This window comes from Denticeps clupeoides, chromosome 3 (genome assembly GCF_900700375.1).
Source record: "Denticeps clupeoides chromosome 3, fDenClu1.1, whole genome shotgun sequence".
NCBI lineage: Eukaryota > Metazoa > Chordata > Actinopteri > Clupeiformes > Denticipitidae > Denticeps > Denticeps clupeoides.
The window spans coordinates 6,093,111-6,111,921 of record NC_041709.1 but is presented as its reverse complement, the minus strand read 5'-3'; the positions used below and the strand labels follow the sequence as shown (position 1 = coordinate 6,111,921).

Below are 18,811 nucleotides of genomic sequence, written 5' to 3'. Positions count from 1 at the left end.
GACTCTGGGTTAAGTGTCTTGGACTCATTTACATCTACAGCATTTATAAGACGCCCTTATCCACTTTCAATCAGTAGTTACAGGGACAGTCCCCCCTGGAGACACTTAAGTGTGTTTTTCAGGTATGGTAGTAAGTGGGATTTGAACCTGGGTCTTCTGGTTCATAGGCGAGTGTGTTACCCACTAGGTTACTACCACCCTATCACTCATGGGCTCAGTGGTAGCAGGTGGGGTTTGAACCTGTGACTTTGTGGTTTTCGGGGTTCATGGGCGGTTGCTTTACCAACTAGGCTACTTCAGTAGAGACGTGTCTGACGTAGTTAGAAATACATTTGTTTTGAATCCAAGGACAAGTCAAAACAGAGGCATGCCGGTATGCTGACTATTTCTATAATGACATGTCCTCCATCCTCCTGTCTGCCCATTACTGTGCCGTAATGAGTGGGGTTTTTGCCAGATTTGTGCACTCGGTTCTTCCTGCCTGCGATCACTCCTTTTACTGGTGCAATAAATCAACAGTTGTGAACAAGTGCACGGGCCTACCACACGGGAGTGGTGTGTATAAACAAGGCGGTGAGAGTTTACACTGCCCCAGGCTAAAACTGCACTTTTTCTGTCACTTTAGCTTTCTGAAGAATTTCACAAGGATTCTGGAATTCGACAAACTTGCACAAATTAGCATGAAGGATGCCCCAAAGATGATCAGCAATGATTCACTAAAGAAATCATAAAGTCACCTGTCTCCACATACATACATTTGAAGCCCTTTCAATTAGAAAAGGAGATATTTCAGCATTTCTGCATAGTTTACAGCTAATTAATAAAATTATGTCAGGGTAATTATTTGTTGCATTTGAAATACCAACAAATTTGAGCACTGTGATACAGCCTCTACACCAGTGTGTTTTTCGTAGCATCTGATTAAAATCCAAACGTAAATGTGTGAATATACAATAATCGTATCTGGCATTATCCATTGGAAAGAGCAGGTTTCATGCTAAGACCTTTTTTCTAAACCATGATGTCGTGTTTTAACTATTAATATTAATTTGCGTAACCCACTGAGAAGCACTGACATCTTTCCTAGTTCACAGAACATAACTTCACATGTCTGGTTAATCTAAAAAACTATAAAGCAAATTAAACTGTCTCAAATGCAATGCAAGTTAGTTTTTCATACAATTTGAATCAATATATTTTTTTTTAAAGTGTTCAGTAGCCATCCTGTCTAAAACTACCTTTACTAACAGGACACGTTAGCTATGTATGCTAGTCGTGCTATTACCTCCACTAGTTCAGTTTTGGGCCCATCCAAAAAATAAAAACGCAAATCAAGCTCAATTTTAGAACAAAATGTATATAACGGACCTGTTTATAATGAGCCGGTGTTATTATGTTTTTCTATCTGTACTTACATTTGTAAGTGTGCCATGGAGGCTGTGGTGGAGTCTGTTCACGTTATAAAGGTTCTGTGTCGCCATCTAGCGGCAGCGCTTTCACAATCATTCCAGAAGTTTCCTCCCAACGTGATGCCTGGCATTCACACCAAAGAGTTTCATTTTTGTCTCATCAGACAAGAGAACCTATGTAGAGGACCTATGTAGCTCTGAAAAATGATAATTTTGTTCACCTCCCTGACTAAGGCCCTTCTCCTCTGATCGATTCAAAGCAGATCGATTCTGTAATTTTTTTTTTTCTCTCTCAGGTCTAAAGACAATTCCTTTAACTTCATGCTTGGTTTGTGCTCTGACATGAACTGTCCAATGTGGGACCTTATATAGACAGATGTGTGGCTCGTGTCCAATCAACTGTTTTTTTTTCCACAGGTTGACTCCAATTAAGCTGCAGAAACATCTCAAGGATGATCAGGGGTAACAGGATGCACCTGAACTAAATTTTGGGCTTCATGGTAAAGGCGGTGAATACTTATGTACATGTGCATTCTCAGTTTTCTGTTTTTATTTTTAATAAATTTGCCGAAACCTCAAATAACCCATTTTTTCACATTGTCAGTAGGGGTTGTTTTATGTAGAATTCTGAGGAATGTAACCAATTTTGAAATAAGACTGTAACATCATCAAATGTGGAAACAATAATGTGCTGTGAATAAAATTTGGATGCACTTTATATTTATCTATATAATACTGTGTGTGTATATATACACACACACAAACACCTACATACATACAAACATGTTCAAAAATGTAGGATCACTTAGAAAGTAGCCTAGTGGGTAACACACTCGCCCATGAACCCGAAGGCCCAGGTTCAAATCCCACTTACTACCATTGTGTCCCTGAGCAACACACTTAAGTTGCACCCTGAGGACTGTCCCTGTAACTACTGATTGTAAGTCGCTTTGGATAAGGGTGTCTGATAAATACTGTAAATGTAAAATGTAAATATGAAATGAGAACTATGCAGATCTTCCACGACTAACAGACATTTTTTAGCAACCAGTCACTTACAAAACTCCAGTCCAGACTGTTCGTTTTGATGTGTTTTTATGTGTTTTATTGCACCAAACAGTGGTTTCACATCATAAACGAGGACATTTCTAAATGAACATTAACGCTTCAACGGTAGTGTTTCTCTGCCCTATTTCAACCCCGTCCCCTTCTCATATTAAAACCGCATATTTGTGTGTAAAAAATACAACAACCCGCTTAATTGTACTCATCCCAATCTATTCTATTGGCCTGTCTCTCTACTTTATACATAAATATAACATCTGGAGTACAGTCGAGGACATCTGTTTAAAAAAAGGTTCCAAATGTGTCGCACTTCTGATACATAAATGGTGACACAAACCAACCATGTAGTGTTTATATATATATATATATATATATAGACCGATAATTGCAGTAATCCGTCTCTTTTTAAGCAAAGCGCACTCTGGTCATGGAGACAAGCGGCTCAGACTCGGCTCCGGCGTCAGTGCGCCTGAATTTGATTGGCCAGGTTCGGCTCGCTCCTCCACCAATCAGATGAAGCAGCGACGGTCCGGCTCGTCCGGGCGGTCCGCTCGTGTTTTGGCTGTGAATCCCGCGGCCATGGAGCTTCACAGATTCCCCTGCAGATCATCTTTCAACGAAAACGAGGAGGACGTCGAGCTTGACCACGGTCTCGTTCAGAAAATGGTGACGCAGATCGAGCACTACCTTTCCGACGAGAACCTGGCCAAAGACGCGTTCCTGCTGAAACACGTACGGAGAAACAAGATGGGCTACGTCAACATCAAATTATTGACATCCTTCAAAAAGGTGAGTTCATTCCTGGGCTTTTCTTCTGGTGAGTAATCTGTGTTATATGATAAAATATTTGTTTTCTGCACGTTTTCAGAAGTGTAAATGCATTCTCTTCTAGATGAAGCACCTAACTAAAGATTGGCGTGTCACTGCCTATGCCCTGCGCCATTCCACCAAACTGCAAATTAATGAAGAAGGGAACAAAGTCCGCCGTTTAGATCCTGTGCCAGAGTCTGTCATAGCCCAGGTGCCTAGCAGAGTCCTCTTGGTCTGGAACATCCCGGAAGAGAATAATCAGGTACCCACACCGCAATGCCACAGCATGATGGAAATGGCCATAAGTCTTCTTCAGGCCTTTGGAACCATCAGCACGGTGAAGGTGAATCGGCCTGGGAAGGAGCTTCCAGCTGACGTTCAGAGACTTAGTTATAGGTACCCAGAGCTTTCTTTTCAGGAGAGTGTGCTGGTGGAGTTTGAAGACCTCGAGGCAGCCGGAAGAGCGTATCATGATCTGTCCGAATTGGCAGGACCCGTGCGGGTCGCCATGGTGGGAAAAAGCTCAAAGAAAAAGTCCAGCAGACGAGAGCTGTCGGCAGAGGAAAAGGCATCAGGTAAAAGCATAGCCATCCTCAAACGGCACATGGAGCAGCTCCAGACAAGTGTGGAGGACTCCTCAGCCTGCAGCTCTTCAGAGTCAGACTACGCCTCCTCTCCTCGCCATGCACCTCGCTCCAGAAGTAGTTTCGGAAGTCCCTGGGGAAGCCCGCGTAACAGCCCAAGACTACTGCGTGCTCCCCTGCCCGGTCCCAGGGTCTCCCCGCTGCTGGCCTCGGAGGTGTGGGCCAGCCCCGACACGAGCCCAGAGCTGAGGCGAAGGAAAAGCCCAGAGAAGTTCAGGAGTGGCGGAAACTGTGGGAGACTCAGGCCGCAGCACCGCAAAACAGCTGCAGCTCTCTCTTCGGTGGGCGCACGGCAGTCTTGTGCCACAGAAGCTGCCAGGAAAGCCCCGAGCTGTGAATCCTGCATGCCGCCTGGCGTCCTCCGGCTCCCTCACAACCCTGACGGCACCAGGGGGTTCCACGTAGCTGTTGTCGGAAGGAGATTTCAAACCCTCAAAGTATAATTAACTACAAAGTATACCTACAGACTCATTCATTAGAATAACAGCAAATATTTCTCTAAATTAAATAAAAATGAGTAATAATAAGCATCTGTCTAGTGTCCTGTGTGTTGTTAAAATGCAAAAAGTGTGAGATTAGCTCAGGTATTTCTGAAATTGTATTATGTGTTCCTTCATTCTTGTATAAAAGCGCCATGACTCAGCAGCATTATTATGTTCACTCCTCTGCATCACGACACCTTTTCATTTTTCAAGTCCATTCATCAAATAAAATAAAGTGCTTGTCTGGCTCGAGATATTTTTATACTGTGGAAATGCAAGCGCCTGCGCCACGTCCTCATTTGGACATTTCTAAAGCGATGATGTGTCCGTCTCCATGGTAATATTTCAACGTTTCAGCAGAGCACTTCACGAGTGGTCCAGTGCCCACAGCTGACATTTAACTCTGCCCCCGACTCCTCAGACAGAAGAGGAGAGAAAAGCCTGCTGATGGTACCGTGTGGGCGGGTAGTCTGTACACCGGCATGATTAATGCCGAGTAGTTACTGTGATGGCTCTTTAAAAGCATAATAGTAATTGCTCTTGTAGACGTCCTTCAGTCCTTGTGGTGAAATGAACAGAAATGAGCTGCAGTTAAATTTGGCACCTTATTTTTAGATCCACTGATAATGATCAGGGATGAACTGATGACACCAAAGCATTGCGTTGAACACTTGCCGAGGGCGTAAGTGAGTCTTTTGTATCTTACAGAAGAGTAGAAAGTGAAAAACAATCTCTATGCAGTCAAAAGTATGCACTTTTTAATAAGGACAAAGTTAAAAAAAAAAAAAAAAAAAAACAAACTCATGAAATACAAAAATGGGCTTAAAATGCAAAATCTGATACCCAATCCTGACATTTAGTGCATTTAGAACTCCTGAAAATCAAAAAGCACTATTATGAAGCCTTTTCTGATTCTTTAACAAATTATGCACCAGAGTGGCAATGTATGATACACAACCCACAATACATACTCCATTTGTTTTCTAGTGACCACAGGAGGAGGAAAATTCTAATTCAGGAAGTAAAAATCCTTATTAGCATCTTCTTCCAACAAAACAGTTTTTAATTATTAGAGAAATTCAGAGAAAATTGCCAAAGAGGATTTTCAGAACTACAGCTTTCCAACTCTGATGAAGCAAAAAATAAAAAATGAAAAAGCTAGCGGGTTGAGTCCATATTAAGTGCCATCCTATGTTACTACACAAAACATTGTTTCATGTTACACCAGGGTTGTTCATTCAAGCTGAATATGATCTGTATGTCCTCCCATAAGACATTTTCACCCTAATTCCTATAAGCATCCGCTTAACAAGCAAATAGAACAAACTGTATATGAATTGGGGATAGACCAGTACAGCGCTTTGATATTATGGGGCCAAAGACGGCTACTCCTTTGCTGAACAATGGTCACAAATCCATCAGCAGCCATTTTGCCCCATGTACCTTCTCAGCCATGTAGTGTCAAAGGTTTGTATGCAGGTTGCACACAAACACAAAACTAAGAGGCCTCAGAAGACCTCCAGGTCACTTGAGTTGTAGACCACAGGAACATCTTCCGTGCCCACAGCAGGTTCCACAGTGTCCTCTGGAACCTCCTCCAGAGACTCCAGAGCCTCATTGGTGTCACTGGCAAACGTCTCCCTGGAGACATCATCATGCTCCTGCAGGTTAAGGGCGTTAATGGCCTGCTTCATCTTCTTGGCCACAATGTGGCGTCGTCGCTTCTTGGCAGCTTTCTTGCTACTGCACTCCTTCTGATTCTCCTCTTGGAATATCTCCTGTGAAACAAATGTTGAGAATTGAATGCTGATATCTAGGGCTGCAACAACGAATCGATTGATTCTGCAACAACGAAAAGAGTTGCAGGGCTGCAACAACGAAAATAGTTGGCAACGAATTTCCTAATCGATTCGTTGTGTTGCGCGACGCGGAGACATTTGATTATTTAAAAAAAAAAAAAAAAAAAAAAAAAAAAAAAAAAAAAAAAAAAACTTTATTTGAACACACTCGGTCTCTCTCACGCACAGATGCAAGCAGAGTTTGGCGCCTCATAGACAGCGCGGAGCAAAAAAAAAAAAACGCGTGGAGGTAGAGGAAAGATACATGGCGGAGGCAGAGAAATCTCCGCGAAAATATCTGCGTGAAATAGCGACATGGCACGGCACGGGAGCACCACGGCAATGATCCAGCACCTGAAACGCGTGGTTGATGAGGAGGAAGGGAGTTCAGCAGCAGGGGAAGTCACTACAGAATCCTACTTTTGTTCCGTTTTGAAGTGAGGAACGTAATGTCCCTGGTGCTGGTGTTTACTCGTTATCCAGCTTGACAGGCATGACAAGTTACGTTAGAGCGTTAATAACAGTAGTAAAGCAGGGGTGCTATAGTTACTTTGCATTAAAAGACTAAAGACATGTTTTTATTCACTAGCCTTTTTTGGACCATTCATTTTTCAATCTGTCGTCATGTATAGATACACTGCAAAAAAAGCTTTTCTTACCTTGTAATTTTGTCTCGTTTCCAGTCCAAATATCTAAAAAATCTTAAATCAAGATTACTAGACAAGAAAAATGGCATGAGAAAATTAAGTGATGCTTAAAACTTCTGTTAAGATTAGTTTTCTTACCCCACTGGCAGATAATTTTGAGATGTTTTTTCAGAAAACAAGACAATTTCTTATGCTATTTCATGCGTCTAGTGAATGTATCTTGATTTAAGATTTTTTAGATATTTGGACTGAAAACAGGAAAAGTTTAGAAAAGCATTTTTTGCAGTGTATATTCTGTGCTTTGTCCCATATAGATTATTATTGACAAATATATATTTGTGTGTGTTGTACTTTTTAATTTAATTTTAAAGTTATTTTATAGCATATAAAATGATAATCTTAAGATGTGTTTAAATGTGGTGTATAAATGAACCTTGCACTTACTACATTGATGGTAATAATTTAATGAATAAGCTTCAAGTGAGCTTGAGAGAGAGAGAGACAGAGTGTGTATGTGTGTGTGTGTCTGTGTGCGTGTGTGTGAGTTTGTGAGTGTGGGTGGGTGGTAGTAGCCCAGTGGGTAACACACTCGCCTATGAACCAGAAGACTATATTTGGCAGATGTAAAGCATGTGTATGTTTTTTGTGTTAGTCCATTTTTATTTTTTTATTATTATAACAGCTCAAGGGGCAACATGTTTGTGCACTTTCTAAAGATTTTGGTTCTGTTTTTGAATAAAGGGTTGGAAATGAACGCTTTTCTGTTTTTTTTTGTTTTTTTATCCGATTCTACGATTAATAAAAATATATATATATATATATATATATATATATATATATATATATATATATATATATATATATATATATATATATATATATATATATATATATATATATATATATATATAAAAGAATCGACAGATTAATCGATTATTAAAATAATCATTAGTTGCAGCCCTACTGATATCTCCAAAGACTAGTAAAAAAATTGTAAAAGCAGCAATTTTCAAATATTAAATATGGATAAAACAGCAAGGTTTGGAAGGCAACTACCTTGACTTGTTTGCTTGTGATACTTGGGGTATTCTTCAGCAGATTCAGGTAGACCCCTCCAGGTGTCCGTCTTCTGCTACCATCCTACGAGGAGAGATGGATGTAACATGGATGTTATAAATCCAAAGTGTGAAAACATACATTAAGATAAATTATGGTACAGTCCTTTCATACTAAAAAATGCTTAAATTGTGAACTGATTGGGTGACAATTCTTTTCCCACAAAAAAAAAACCCCAAAAAAAGGCGTTCTTTTTTAGGTTTGCAGGCTTATGATATGAACAAATGACCGTAATATGTCCACCATGTTCAATATCATTTAACTCAGCAAGTGGCCGGCTTAGACTGGTAAGCACCATACTTACCACAGTGTATAAACCTCCATTCTGTTCAATTGTAGCGGTCTCGTACAAAAGTTCAATTGCTTTCTTGGATCCAATTGTTTTCACTACACGTGATATCAAATCCATTTTTGGTTCACTTAGTCTGTAAAGAAAGGCATACACACAAAGACATTTATAATGATCCCAGGATAAGGAACGTGGTTTAAACTGGGTTTAAACTCACTTTGGAAATGAATGTGACATGATGTTGTAATGATTCAGCTCAAAGAAAATTAAGTAAGCGTAAAGTCTTCAAGGGGGATGTCATAATCCTTACACTCATGTAAATTATTATTTAATTCATATTCTAGGCCAGACTGGCATTGTACCTGTGAGTTATCTCCTCTATCACCTTGTCTTCTGGGTCATCTGGAGTGATCTCATAACGACCCTCAAAGTCCATCTCGGGCTTCGGGCCCAGCCTCTCCTTTGCGGGCCGCTTTCTTTTCAGATGTCCATCATTTTCATCCCCATCTTGATGCATGTAATCTTCCAACTGACTGTCTAACATGGATGTTTCCTTCTGCGCCTCCATCTCCCTCTCATGCTCCATCATCTTCTTGGCTAGCACATAGTTGTAGGTCTCACACTGCCGACTGCTCATGCTCACGCCACCTTCCATACCCATAATGCCCAGCTCTGCAGCCACCACATCCTGGTTTTGCTCCTGCACCACAGCACCCCAGATGTTGTTCACTTTCCGGCCTGGCAGTGGAGCCCCACCCTGGACAGCTGGGATTGGAGCATGGGGTGGAGGATGGGAACACTTCTGCCGCTTCCGCTTCCACAGCACACCGTCCTCGTCAGAGTCTGAATTGCTTTCTGAGGAGTTGCCCTCTGCAATATTCCTGTAGCTGGTGGAGGAGGGGGCTGAAGCCCTGCTCTGGAAGGACTGTCCAGATAAATGTGGCGGTGCTGGTATCTGAGATAGTTGAGAAAACATGTAGCAATGAAAAAAACGCCAAACAGCTTCTCACAATACACATAAATTCTATTATCACAGCACTGAAAGTTTAGGCATTTCTCGGTGTATTGTAAAAGCTAGCCAGGACTCTGCAGAACAGAGTTAACGTGGCATATTTAAACAAGCAAGAAATCCGCAACACATACTGTTTGCACACGAAAAAAAATGCTGTCCTGATGACAGCAACCATCACAGAACACACACAATAACAACTTTTCAGTGCAGTGCAGGGTTCTGGGAATGCTAATGCTGGCTAGTCCATTTCACTACCAGCTAACTTTCTTGCGAAGCACATGCATTTTTTTAAATTAATGCAAATGTATTTAAATCACGGTGAAGACGGTGCACACCCATTTGCTCACCTTTGCGCCCCCATCAGAGTCAGAGTTGGACCCCGACAACTCACCATCCTCCAGGTCATCCATTGCATCTCTCCGTAAACCCGCCATTCCCGCTAAGTCGGAAGTGAAATGGACGTAACGACGTAATGACGTCACAGGCACGCGGACTTCGTTAACTGTCTGTTTGCTGGAACAAGTGATTTAGAAATAAGCTGGAAATTTAGCTTAGCTTATCGGTTGCGTGTCAAATCAGTGATATCGCACATAAATACATAATAAAAAAAAATAAATAAAAAATCTTAGCAGAGGATGGTTTCGATCCATCGACCTCTGGGTTATGGGCCCAGCACGCTTCCGCTGCGCCACTCTGCTGTATTGGCATTATGACTGTTCTACATTCTTAGCCAAAGTAATTGTCAGACTCAGAATCGTGTTTCTTGGCCAGGTATGTGCAAGCACATATAAGGAATTTGATTCCCGTGGATGGTGTCTCTCAAGTACAGTGTAAAAAAAAACAGCAACAATGTGGGAGGATACAATGATCAATATCCAGAGCAAATATAATATACAATCTACGATATGAATACGTAATATGAATTTATATCTATACATATAAGATAAATGTTAACAGGTGTTAAGTGTTATTTGTACATAATTGTATAATATGTTTATACTCTTTATAAATATATACATATAAATATATGTATGAATGTACATAGGTATATATGTGTGTATTAATTAACAATGAACAGTACAATATAATAAACAATCTAAATCTTATAAACAGAAAATACAGAGTTTACAGAACGTAACGTTATTATTGTAAGATAATTTTTTATAAACCGAAATCACCGGTCAATTAAGGAGCCTCACGCTCAGTCGGTGAACAGTGAATTATTAAAATAACAATAATAATCGCCACGCAGGGTTCGGTAAGGCGTGAAAGGGGGCGAGTCGCGCCTCGGCCAATCGCGCGCCGCCGCGGCGGTGGCGCGCACGGCGCGGGCACGCGCTTCACCGGGCCGGAACCGCGGCGCGCCCGAGAGGCAGGCATGCAGCGCGCGCTCACCCTGACCGCGACGAGACGCCTCGCCGTCCGCCGCCACGCCGTCGCCCTCCGCTTCCGCGCCGCAGCAGCCATGTCCACGCTCCTCGTCAGCCGGCCCCAGTACGCGTGGCTGAAGGAGCTCGGCCTGGAGGAGGAGAACGACGGCGTCTACGACGGGCGCTGGGGAGGCGGCGGGGAGGTAAGGCGAGAGTGAACCGCGCGTCGGCTTTCTAAATATAAGCCGGGCCTGCACATGGCCGCGGACGCGAGGCCTAGTCGTGCGTGCGTCTCCTTCTCCGGCTATTGACCCCACGACGCGACGACGGCGAAGTGTTTGTGTCCTCGTGAGTTTGCACACTTAGGCGAGGGGTCAAAATACCGCGCATATGCGCTAAATAAGTACGTCCGTGCATTAAAACGCTCTCCTTGTCCTGAGGACTTAAACAGTGCGCAGCCTGGTAAGCCGTGTCAACAGGGGACGGTGAAGAGCAGCTGGCCGCCATGACGTGAATGCTCGACGTGTCACTGGACGTTAATGATCCACGGTGCTCCTTTCAGTCCTACCTCCAGTAGAGTCCGCCGTGAGAGTGGATGTGTCTGGGTATAAATTGAACTTGAACTCCCCTCAGCAAAACTTCTCAATTGTAATAGGCTCGCTGCTGTTAACACCCGCGGCGTCTGCAAAAAGCCTTGGAGGTTGCATTGACGACAAACTTGAGTCTGAACCATCATGTTGCTGCCTTCTCCAGATCCTGCAGGTTCACCCTCTACAACATTCGCAAGATTTGACCTTCTCTTTCACAACAGGCTACGCAGCTCCTCGTCCAGGCTATGGTCATCTCTAAACTCGACTATTGTAACTGGTTACCATAAAACCACTCCAGATGGTCCACAATGTGGCAGCCCGCCTCGTTTTCAGCCAGCCGAAATACACCCATGTCACGCCTCTTCTCACCACTGGCTCCCGGTAGCTGCTCGCATTGAGTTTAAATCCTTGATGCTTGCCTACAGGGCTGTAAATGGAAGTGCACCCTCTTATATCAACGCGCTATTAGTTAGCTACACTCCCGCACGCACTCTTAGATCTGGGAAAGAAACGAGACAAATTCCCTCTTCACAGGTTCTCCGATCCAAATACTCTATTCTCCTTTGTTGTCCCTGGCTGGTAGAACAACTTGCCCTGCTCCATTCGACTAGCCGAGACTACCACCACCTTTAACAAGCAGTTGTTTTAAAAAGTATTTCAAACAAGTCTAACACACACACACACACACACACACACTCACAAAACAAACCAAAAAATTGGTCTAGCACTTAACAATTCCCAAGCATGTTCTATTCTTGACAAGTTAGGCCTTATCAGGCCTCTTAGTTTTGTAACTCACAATCTATGGAAACCGAATGAGAATTGCTGGTGTCTTCCTCTTGTAAATCGCTTTGGATAAAAGTAAAGTATCAAGTAAAGTAAAGCAACACTACATGCATGTAGAGCTGGAGCAGACGTGCCGGGTTGTAGTTTATGATGAGTGCAAAAATCTATTGATTATTGTACACTACAACTTCATTTATGTGTCATTTCTGTTTTTTTTTTATTTTTAAGGTTGTCACGTCATATTGCCCTGCCAACAATGAGCCCATCGCTCGAGTCCGCCAGGTAAATCTTCAGTGTTTATTCTTTCAGCATCAATCAGGTTCAACTGGGGCTAAATCAACACATCTTGCATCTTCTATGACTAAGGCAGCATTTTACACATTAAAATCCCATGCTAGTATTGGTAACCAGTATGGCTGCAGCTAACAACTTCTTTGAAAGTTGAGTAGTCGTCGACTAGTCAAATTTATAAATGGTATAATTATTAAATGGCTCCCTGAAATGTATCTGAACAGGTAGGGAGGTCTGTGTATTGGTGCACTCTATTGCAAGGCAGAAGTACTGCACAGGTAGGTAGGTAGGAAGGAAGGAAGGAGAGTGTCTCAAGTCGGGTACAGACCGAACGCAGCAAGCGTGGCGAGTGCTGATGAACTTTGACCTCGGCACGACCTTACTGACGTCCGACCAATAGAAGCAAAGCGTCTCAATCCAAGTTTGGGGAGAGGTTGATTTTTAGTTAATTAATTGTCACATCATCTTAGTGCGACAATAAAATGCATTATGTGGTGGGGACGACCACGCCTACTCTTTGGCTTCACTTCATTTAGCAACAGTAAATGACAATCAAATTAGTCAGTGACAGTTTTTAGGAACTATTTTTGTGAACAATGTCGACAAGTCGTCTCACCCCTACTAACCAGGTTGTCACTAATTTAAGGCAACCATGGCAGAATACGAACAGACAGTCCAGAAGGCAAGGGAAGCGTGGAAGATCTGGGCTGATGTAAGTACTGAAACAAGCTCATAATCCCTGAGAAATAAGACCAAGTTTTACCATCTTGAAATGTCCTCTGGGCTGCGTAGGTTCCCGCTCCTAAACGAGGTGAAATTGTGAGGCAAATTGGTGATGCATTGCGCAAGAAGATCAAAGTCCTTGGCAGCTTGGTGAGGCCTTTTTGTGAAACCTGATGTTTTTATTAACTTGTGGACATTAACATTGTAGCTCCATGGTTGTTCCTGGTACAGGTGTCTTTGGAGATGGGAAAGATCTATGTTGAAGGGGTTGGTGAGGTGCAAGAGTATGTGGATGTTTGTGACTATGCAGTGGGTCTCTCTCGCATGATTGGAGGCCCTGTTCTTCCCTCCGAGAGTAAGTCTGCTCTTCTCCAGTGATTTGGATTGATAATTATTGTTGAGCACTTTGACTTGGTAGCATCCTAGTGGGTAACACAATAAGGCCATCTCCTAAATGCCGTAAATGTCATTTTAGAAAATGCAAAAAAGTGTTTGGGTTAAATAATTTGAATTTTGGTCAGGGGGACCCGACCAGGAGTATGTCATACCTTGTGTCATATCAGGAATTGTGATCAAACACTCATGATCTGTGAGTTGAGTCTATTGATAACTTTTGCATGTCTCTTTAGGACCTGGCCATGCTCTGATCGAGCAGTGGAATCCTGTTGGGTTGGTGGGCATCATTACAGCCTTTAACTTCCCTGTAGCAGTTTATGGCTGGAACAATGCAATCGCCCTTATCTGTGGAAACGTTTGTCTCTGGTAAAGCCACCGTCTGGGACACTTTTTTTTTTTTTTCTTTACTAAAATCCAGCAATATATTGTGACCTGTATGAATGTCCATTGTGAATGAACATTTTGGTTGTTTGGTCAAAATAAATCAGTGCATATGCTGTGTTTGCTTTGCAATATCTCTTTAAGTCTGTCAAAGTCAAGGGCATTCGGAATGTAACCGATGTAAGACTACTGATATCTGGACACCAGTCCACCAATAAAATGTGTTGTTCTTAACAGGAAAGGAGCTCCAACAACTCCCCTGACCAGTGTTGCTGTAACAAAGTAAGCATTGCATTTTTCCTCATTTTAATATTTAGCTTTATGAAAAGCTTTCACTCACTCATCCACTCACGTATTGAATCACCATTGAAGCATTTGTGGAGCCCCATAACGGGACTCACGCAGGGTGCAGCGTGGTGTGGCAAAATCAAACTCTATTTTAGTTAGATTCACCAACCACCACACTACTGTGTGGCCCCTGAACAATTAACCAATGTCCAGATGCATCTATGCTTCTAAAAAGCATGTATTTCTGAACAGACTGGACTCCCAACTGGCTGCTGTATTGCAGTTTTAAGAGAAATTGTCGATTTCATATGACTTGTTTACATTTGTGTGTGTTTGTGTGCAACTGAACAGAATTGTAGCAAATGTGCTGGGGCAAAACAACCTGCCTGGTGCTATTTGCTCCATGACGTGTGGTGGTGCTGATATTGGGTAAGTGTCTGCTTTTATTTTTATGAAACATGCACTATATTTGAATCTTGCGTGAAAGCTTACATTTTTTGGACATCTGTCTCCTTTCTCAGCTCGGCCATTGCAAAGGATGAGCGTGTGGACCTGGTCTCTTTCACTGGCAGCACTCATGTGGGCAAACAAGTATCTCTCATGGTGCAGGAGAGGTTTGGTATGTATTGCAGCAGTCAGTCACCCTTCAGAACACCTAATATTCAGCAGACAGAGCTGAAAAGTATTTGTTTAATTTTTAGGTCGTCAGCTTCTGGAGCTTGGAGGAAACAATGCAATTGTAGGTAAGTTTGGAGATCAACTAGATAATCCACTCATGGATGGTTTTTGTTTTTTCTCCCCCACCCATGTAATGGTGGTCTAGTTAATTCATGTAATAGCCATTTAAACTGCCGTGCTTGAAGTTTGTGCAGTTGCTTGACATAAATGGCCCCTGATTTGTTTTAGTGTTCGAAGACGCTGACCTGAACTTGGCAGTGCCGTCTACGGTGTTCGCTGCAGTGGGAACCGCAGGACAGCGATGCACAACCACTAGGAGACTGGTGAGATTGTTACCCTTTTAATATGAACGAATGTAGAATACATCATCCAATTCCCAGTTATGCAGCCTGTTTTGTTCATGGCTCCTGTGCAACAGCGACACCTGGCTGTACTCTAGAAGCAGTTTGTGGGTGTCATGCTGCCAGAATGCCAGAATATAAGCTCGGTCACATCTCTTTCAGATGCTGCACGAGGGTGTCCATGACGCTGTTGTTGAGCGGTTGGCCAAGGCTTACAAACAAGTCCGAATTGGTGACCCATGGGACCGTAAGTTTAGTTTTTCCTCTGAAACATTTAATTTTTTTGCAACTGTTGAAATAGTCTTCTTGGGTCTTTTCTACAGCAAGTACTCTGTATGGCCCCCTTCACACCAAGCAAGCTGTAGAGCAGTACCTGGCTGCAGTTGAGCAGGCCAAGCAGCAGGGTGGGACCATTATCTGTGGTGGAAAGGTACAGTCAGAACTAGGTAGCCATCGGAAAGGTGGTTATGTTTTGATCACATTTGAAACATTTGTATTGTGTGTGTTTTTTTTTGGGGTTTTTTTTGTCTGTCTTGACCAGGTAATGGATCGGCCTGGAAATTATGTGGAGCCCACAATCATCACTGGATTAGCTCATAATGCAGCTATTGTCCACACAGAAACATTTGTACCCATCCTCTATGTGCTGAAATTCAAGGTTAGCTGGACATGTGTGTTTGTACAGTGGGTACAGTATTCAGACCCCCTTAAATTTTTACTGTTCTACTGCAGCCATTTGCAAATTTTTCCCTCATTAACAAACACACAGCACTCCATATTGACAGAAACACAGAACATTTTTTGCCGATTTATTAACAAAAGAAGTGTTTCACACCTGGATTTGGGGAACCTCTACCATTCCTTGAAGATCCTATCCAGTTCTGGCAGGTTGGATAGTAAACATTGGTGGACGGTCATTTTTAGGTTTCTCTAGAGATGCTCAATTGGGTTTGTCGGGGCCCAGGCTCGGCCATTCAAGAACAGTCACGGAGTTGTTGTGAAGCCACTCGTTATTTTAGCTGTGTGTTTAGGGTCATTGTCTCATTGGAAGGTAAACCCTCAGCCCAGTCTGAGATCCTGAGCACTCTGGAGAAGGTTTTCGTCTAGGATATCCCTGTATTTGGCCTGTGATGAGCAGTGCCTGGTTTTCTCCACACATGCCAAAAAGCTCTATGGTGGTCTGGAAGTCTTATTTCTCACAATATTTGAGTTCTTCAGGTGTCTTTTAGGAAACTCCGTGCAGGCTTTCATGTGTCTTGCACTATGGAGAGGCTTCAGTCAGGCCACTCTGCCATAAAACTGGTGGAGGGCTGCAGCGATTGTTGACGGTCTACAATTTTCTCCCATCTCCCGACTACTTCTCCCCTGATAGCTCAGTTTGGCTGGACTGCCAGCTCTAAGGATTCTAGTTGTCCCAAACATCTACCATTTTGGGGCAGTTGTGGCCTAGCGGTTAAGGAAGTGGCCCCCGTAATCAGAAGGTTGCCGGTTCGAATCCCGATCTGCCAAGGTGCCACTGAGGTGCCACTGAGCAAAGCACTGTCCCCACACACTGCTCCCTGGGCACCTGTCATGGCTGCCCACTGTTCACCAAGGGTGATGGGTTAAATGCAGAGGGTAAATTTCACTGTGTGCACCGTGTGCTGTGCTGCTGTGTATCACATGTGACAATCACTTCACTTTCATTTAAGGAATATGGAGGCCACTGTGCTTTTCTGTCTCTGTGAACTTCAGGCAGTTCCTTTGACCTCATGATTCTCATTTGCTCTGACATGCATTGTGAGCCGTAAGGTCTTATATAGATAGCAGGTGTGTGGCTCTCCTAATCAAGTTCAATCAGTATAATCCAACATATCTGGACTCAAATGAAGGTGTAGAACTATTTCAAGGACGATCAGAAGAAATGGACAGAAATATAGGAGTCAGAACAAATGGTCTGAATACTCAGGACCATGTCATATTTCATTTTTTTCTTTGTTAATAAATCTGCAAAAATGTCAACAATTCAGTGTTTTTCTGTCAATATGGGATGCTGTGTGTACATTAATGAGGAAAAAAATGAACATAAATGATTTTAACAAATGGCGGCAATACAACAATGAGTGAAAAAGGGGGTCTGAATACTTTCTGTACCCACTGTATTTGCTTGCTATCTGAAGCCCAAACAGTGGCATTTATCATATCGCAGTCGTAATTGTAGTAATAGTAGTAATTGTAATATTGTCCCCACCCCTGAATTGTGCAGCCCTGAAATAAGAAACTGAAAATATTGCAGTTGCCCCACCTAGTGGCTTGCTGTAGTACAGATAATTTGAATCTGGTAACAAAATATGAAAGATAAAAAAATTAATAGGAAAAGGAAAATGAATTATTATTTAAGAAAGTACAATTCATTTTGTATTTTAGAAGAGCATCTGACCCTCATAGTGTCTGCTGATTTAAACTGGAGATGCTTGCAGAAATGTAAATTTGATGGAAGTGGCCTTAAATTTGGCTTCCTTAAAGCTGCAGAAACTGAATATGAGAACATATTGTTTACTTGGATATCTAAAGAAAATCAGCTAAAGAAAAATTATCCTGTTGTTGCCTGCAGACAGAGGAGGAGGCCTTTTCCTGGAACAATGAAGTCAAGCAGGGGCTCTCCAGCAGCATCTTTACCAAAGACCTTGGGCGGATTTTCCGCTGGCTGGGGTGAGAAAAAAGGACAGATGATACACATGATGAAAGAACAAGAAGATTACTTGACACAAATTATGAGTTTGGATTACCTCATTTTACATTTGTGTGTCTCCAGGCCCAAAGGATCAGACTGTGGTATAGTTAATGTCAACATTCCGACCAGTGGGGCTGAGATTGGTGGAGCATTTGGTGAGTTCTGTTTTCACCTCTATTTCATTTATAAACCTGAAACCACCTCCTAATATGTGTATGTGTCACTTTTAGGGGGTGAAAAACACACAGGAGGAGGCCGTGAGTCAGGGAGTGACTCTTGGAAACAGTATATGAGGAGATCCACATGGTAAGTATCTCTTGGAAAAAATAATCACCGCAATGTATTCACAAAGTAGGATGCTTCACATCATTTTTTTTTTGTCTTCAGCACCATCAACTACAGCAAGGACCTCCCCCTGGCACAGGGAATAAAGTTTGAGTGAATTTACCCAGGCTGCTGCCCTACTTCAAACCTGGACTAGCAGACCCAACATATGCACTTAACTGGTACTTGCCTTCATGAATAAAGTATTTTTGGCACAGCCATCCAATGGTTTACAATTGGTGAGCCAAGAATGTTTGTTTTTTTTTACTAGTCCTGAGAAGAAGAAAAAAACACTAGGCTGCATTAACCAGAATTTCCTCTATTTTTGTGTCCATTGTTGTAAAGTCAGACGTTTGTAATCACACTGACTGTGCTGCCTTCTAAAAAATGTGATTTGGGGCAATAAAACTGCAGTTATGCTGAGAGTGATGTTTGTCTTTAGTTTAAAAAAATATATAAAATGTATCTTTTTTTTTTTTTTAATCCATTAAGTCAAGCCAGCTTGAGCAACTGTTCTATAAATTCAGGACTGATGTGAAGTATGTATGAAATCTGTCGATTCACTCTCAAATATGCTGATACTTGCCATATTACTGCATTATTTTCCCCAAGGTTTAA

General features: G+C 42.4%; 3 protein-coding genes and 1 non-coding gene across 4 annotated transcripts; 2 read left to right on the top strand and 2 right to left on the bottom strand.

Moving 5' to 3' along the window:
- The first annotated feature begins 2,948 nt into the window (after nucleotides 1-2,948).
- On the top strand, nucleotides 2,949-4,519 carry LOC114786892 (la-related protein 6-like). The gene is made up of 2 exons (XM_028974464.1): nucleotides 2,949-3,263; nucleotides 3,367-4,519. Exons 1-2 carry the CDS (start codon nucleotides 2,988-2,990, stop codon nucleotides 4,369-4,371), a joined length of 1,281 nt encoding a protein of 426 aa, XP_028830297.1. The 5' UTR covers nucleotides 2,949-2,987; the 3' UTR covers nucleotides 4,372-4,519.
- Nucleotides 4,520-5,233: 714 nt separating this feature from the next.
- On the bottom strand, nucleotides 5,234-9,767 carry phax (phosphorylated adaptor for RNA export). Its single transcript, XM_028974115.1, has 5 exons — nucleotides 9,660-9,767; nucleotides 8,663-9,255; nucleotides 8,316-8,436; nucleotides 7,952-8,035; nucleotides 5,234-6,188 (listed from the first exon to the last, which is right to left on the bottom strand). Exons 1-5 carry the CDS (start codon nucleotides 9,744-9,746, stop codon nucleotides 5,919-5,921), a joined length of 1,155 nt encoding a protein of 384 aa, XP_028829948.1. The 5' UTR covers nucleotides 9,747-9,767; the 3' UTR covers nucleotides 5,234-5,918.
- Nucleotides 9,768-9,938: 171 nt separating this feature from the next.
- Nucleotides 9,939-10,010, bottom strand: trnam-cau (transfer RNA methionine (anticodon CAU)). Its single transcript has one exon. It is a non-coding gene; the product is annotated as a tRNA-Met (tRNA).
- A 608-nt stretch (nucleotides 10,011-10,618) lies between these two features.
- aldh7a1 (aldehyde dehydrogenase 7 family, member A1) lies at nucleotides 10,619-18,618 on the top strand. The gene is made up of 18 exons (XM_028973738.1): nucleotides 10,619-10,885; nucleotides 12,287-12,340; nucleotides 12,996-13,061; nucleotides 13,142-13,222; nucleotides 13,304-13,427; nucleotides 13,702-13,834; nucleotides 14,087-14,131; nucleotides 14,489-14,566; nucleotides 14,659-14,756; nucleotides 14,839-14,880; nucleotides 15,044-15,138; nucleotides 15,319-15,403; nucleotides 15,480-15,586; nucleotides 15,698-15,814; nucleotides 17,750-17,847; nucleotides 17,951-18,024; nucleotides 18,100-18,175; nucleotides 18,257-18,618. The coding sequence occupies exons 1-18, from the start codon at nucleotides 10,691-10,693 to the stop codon at nucleotides 18,309-18,311; spliced, it is 1,623 nt and encodes a 540-aa protein (XP_028829571.1). The 5' UTR covers nucleotides 10,619-10,690; the 3' UTR covers nucleotides 18,312-18,618.
- The last annotated feature ends 193 nt before the right edge of the window (nucleotides 18,619-18,811 follow it).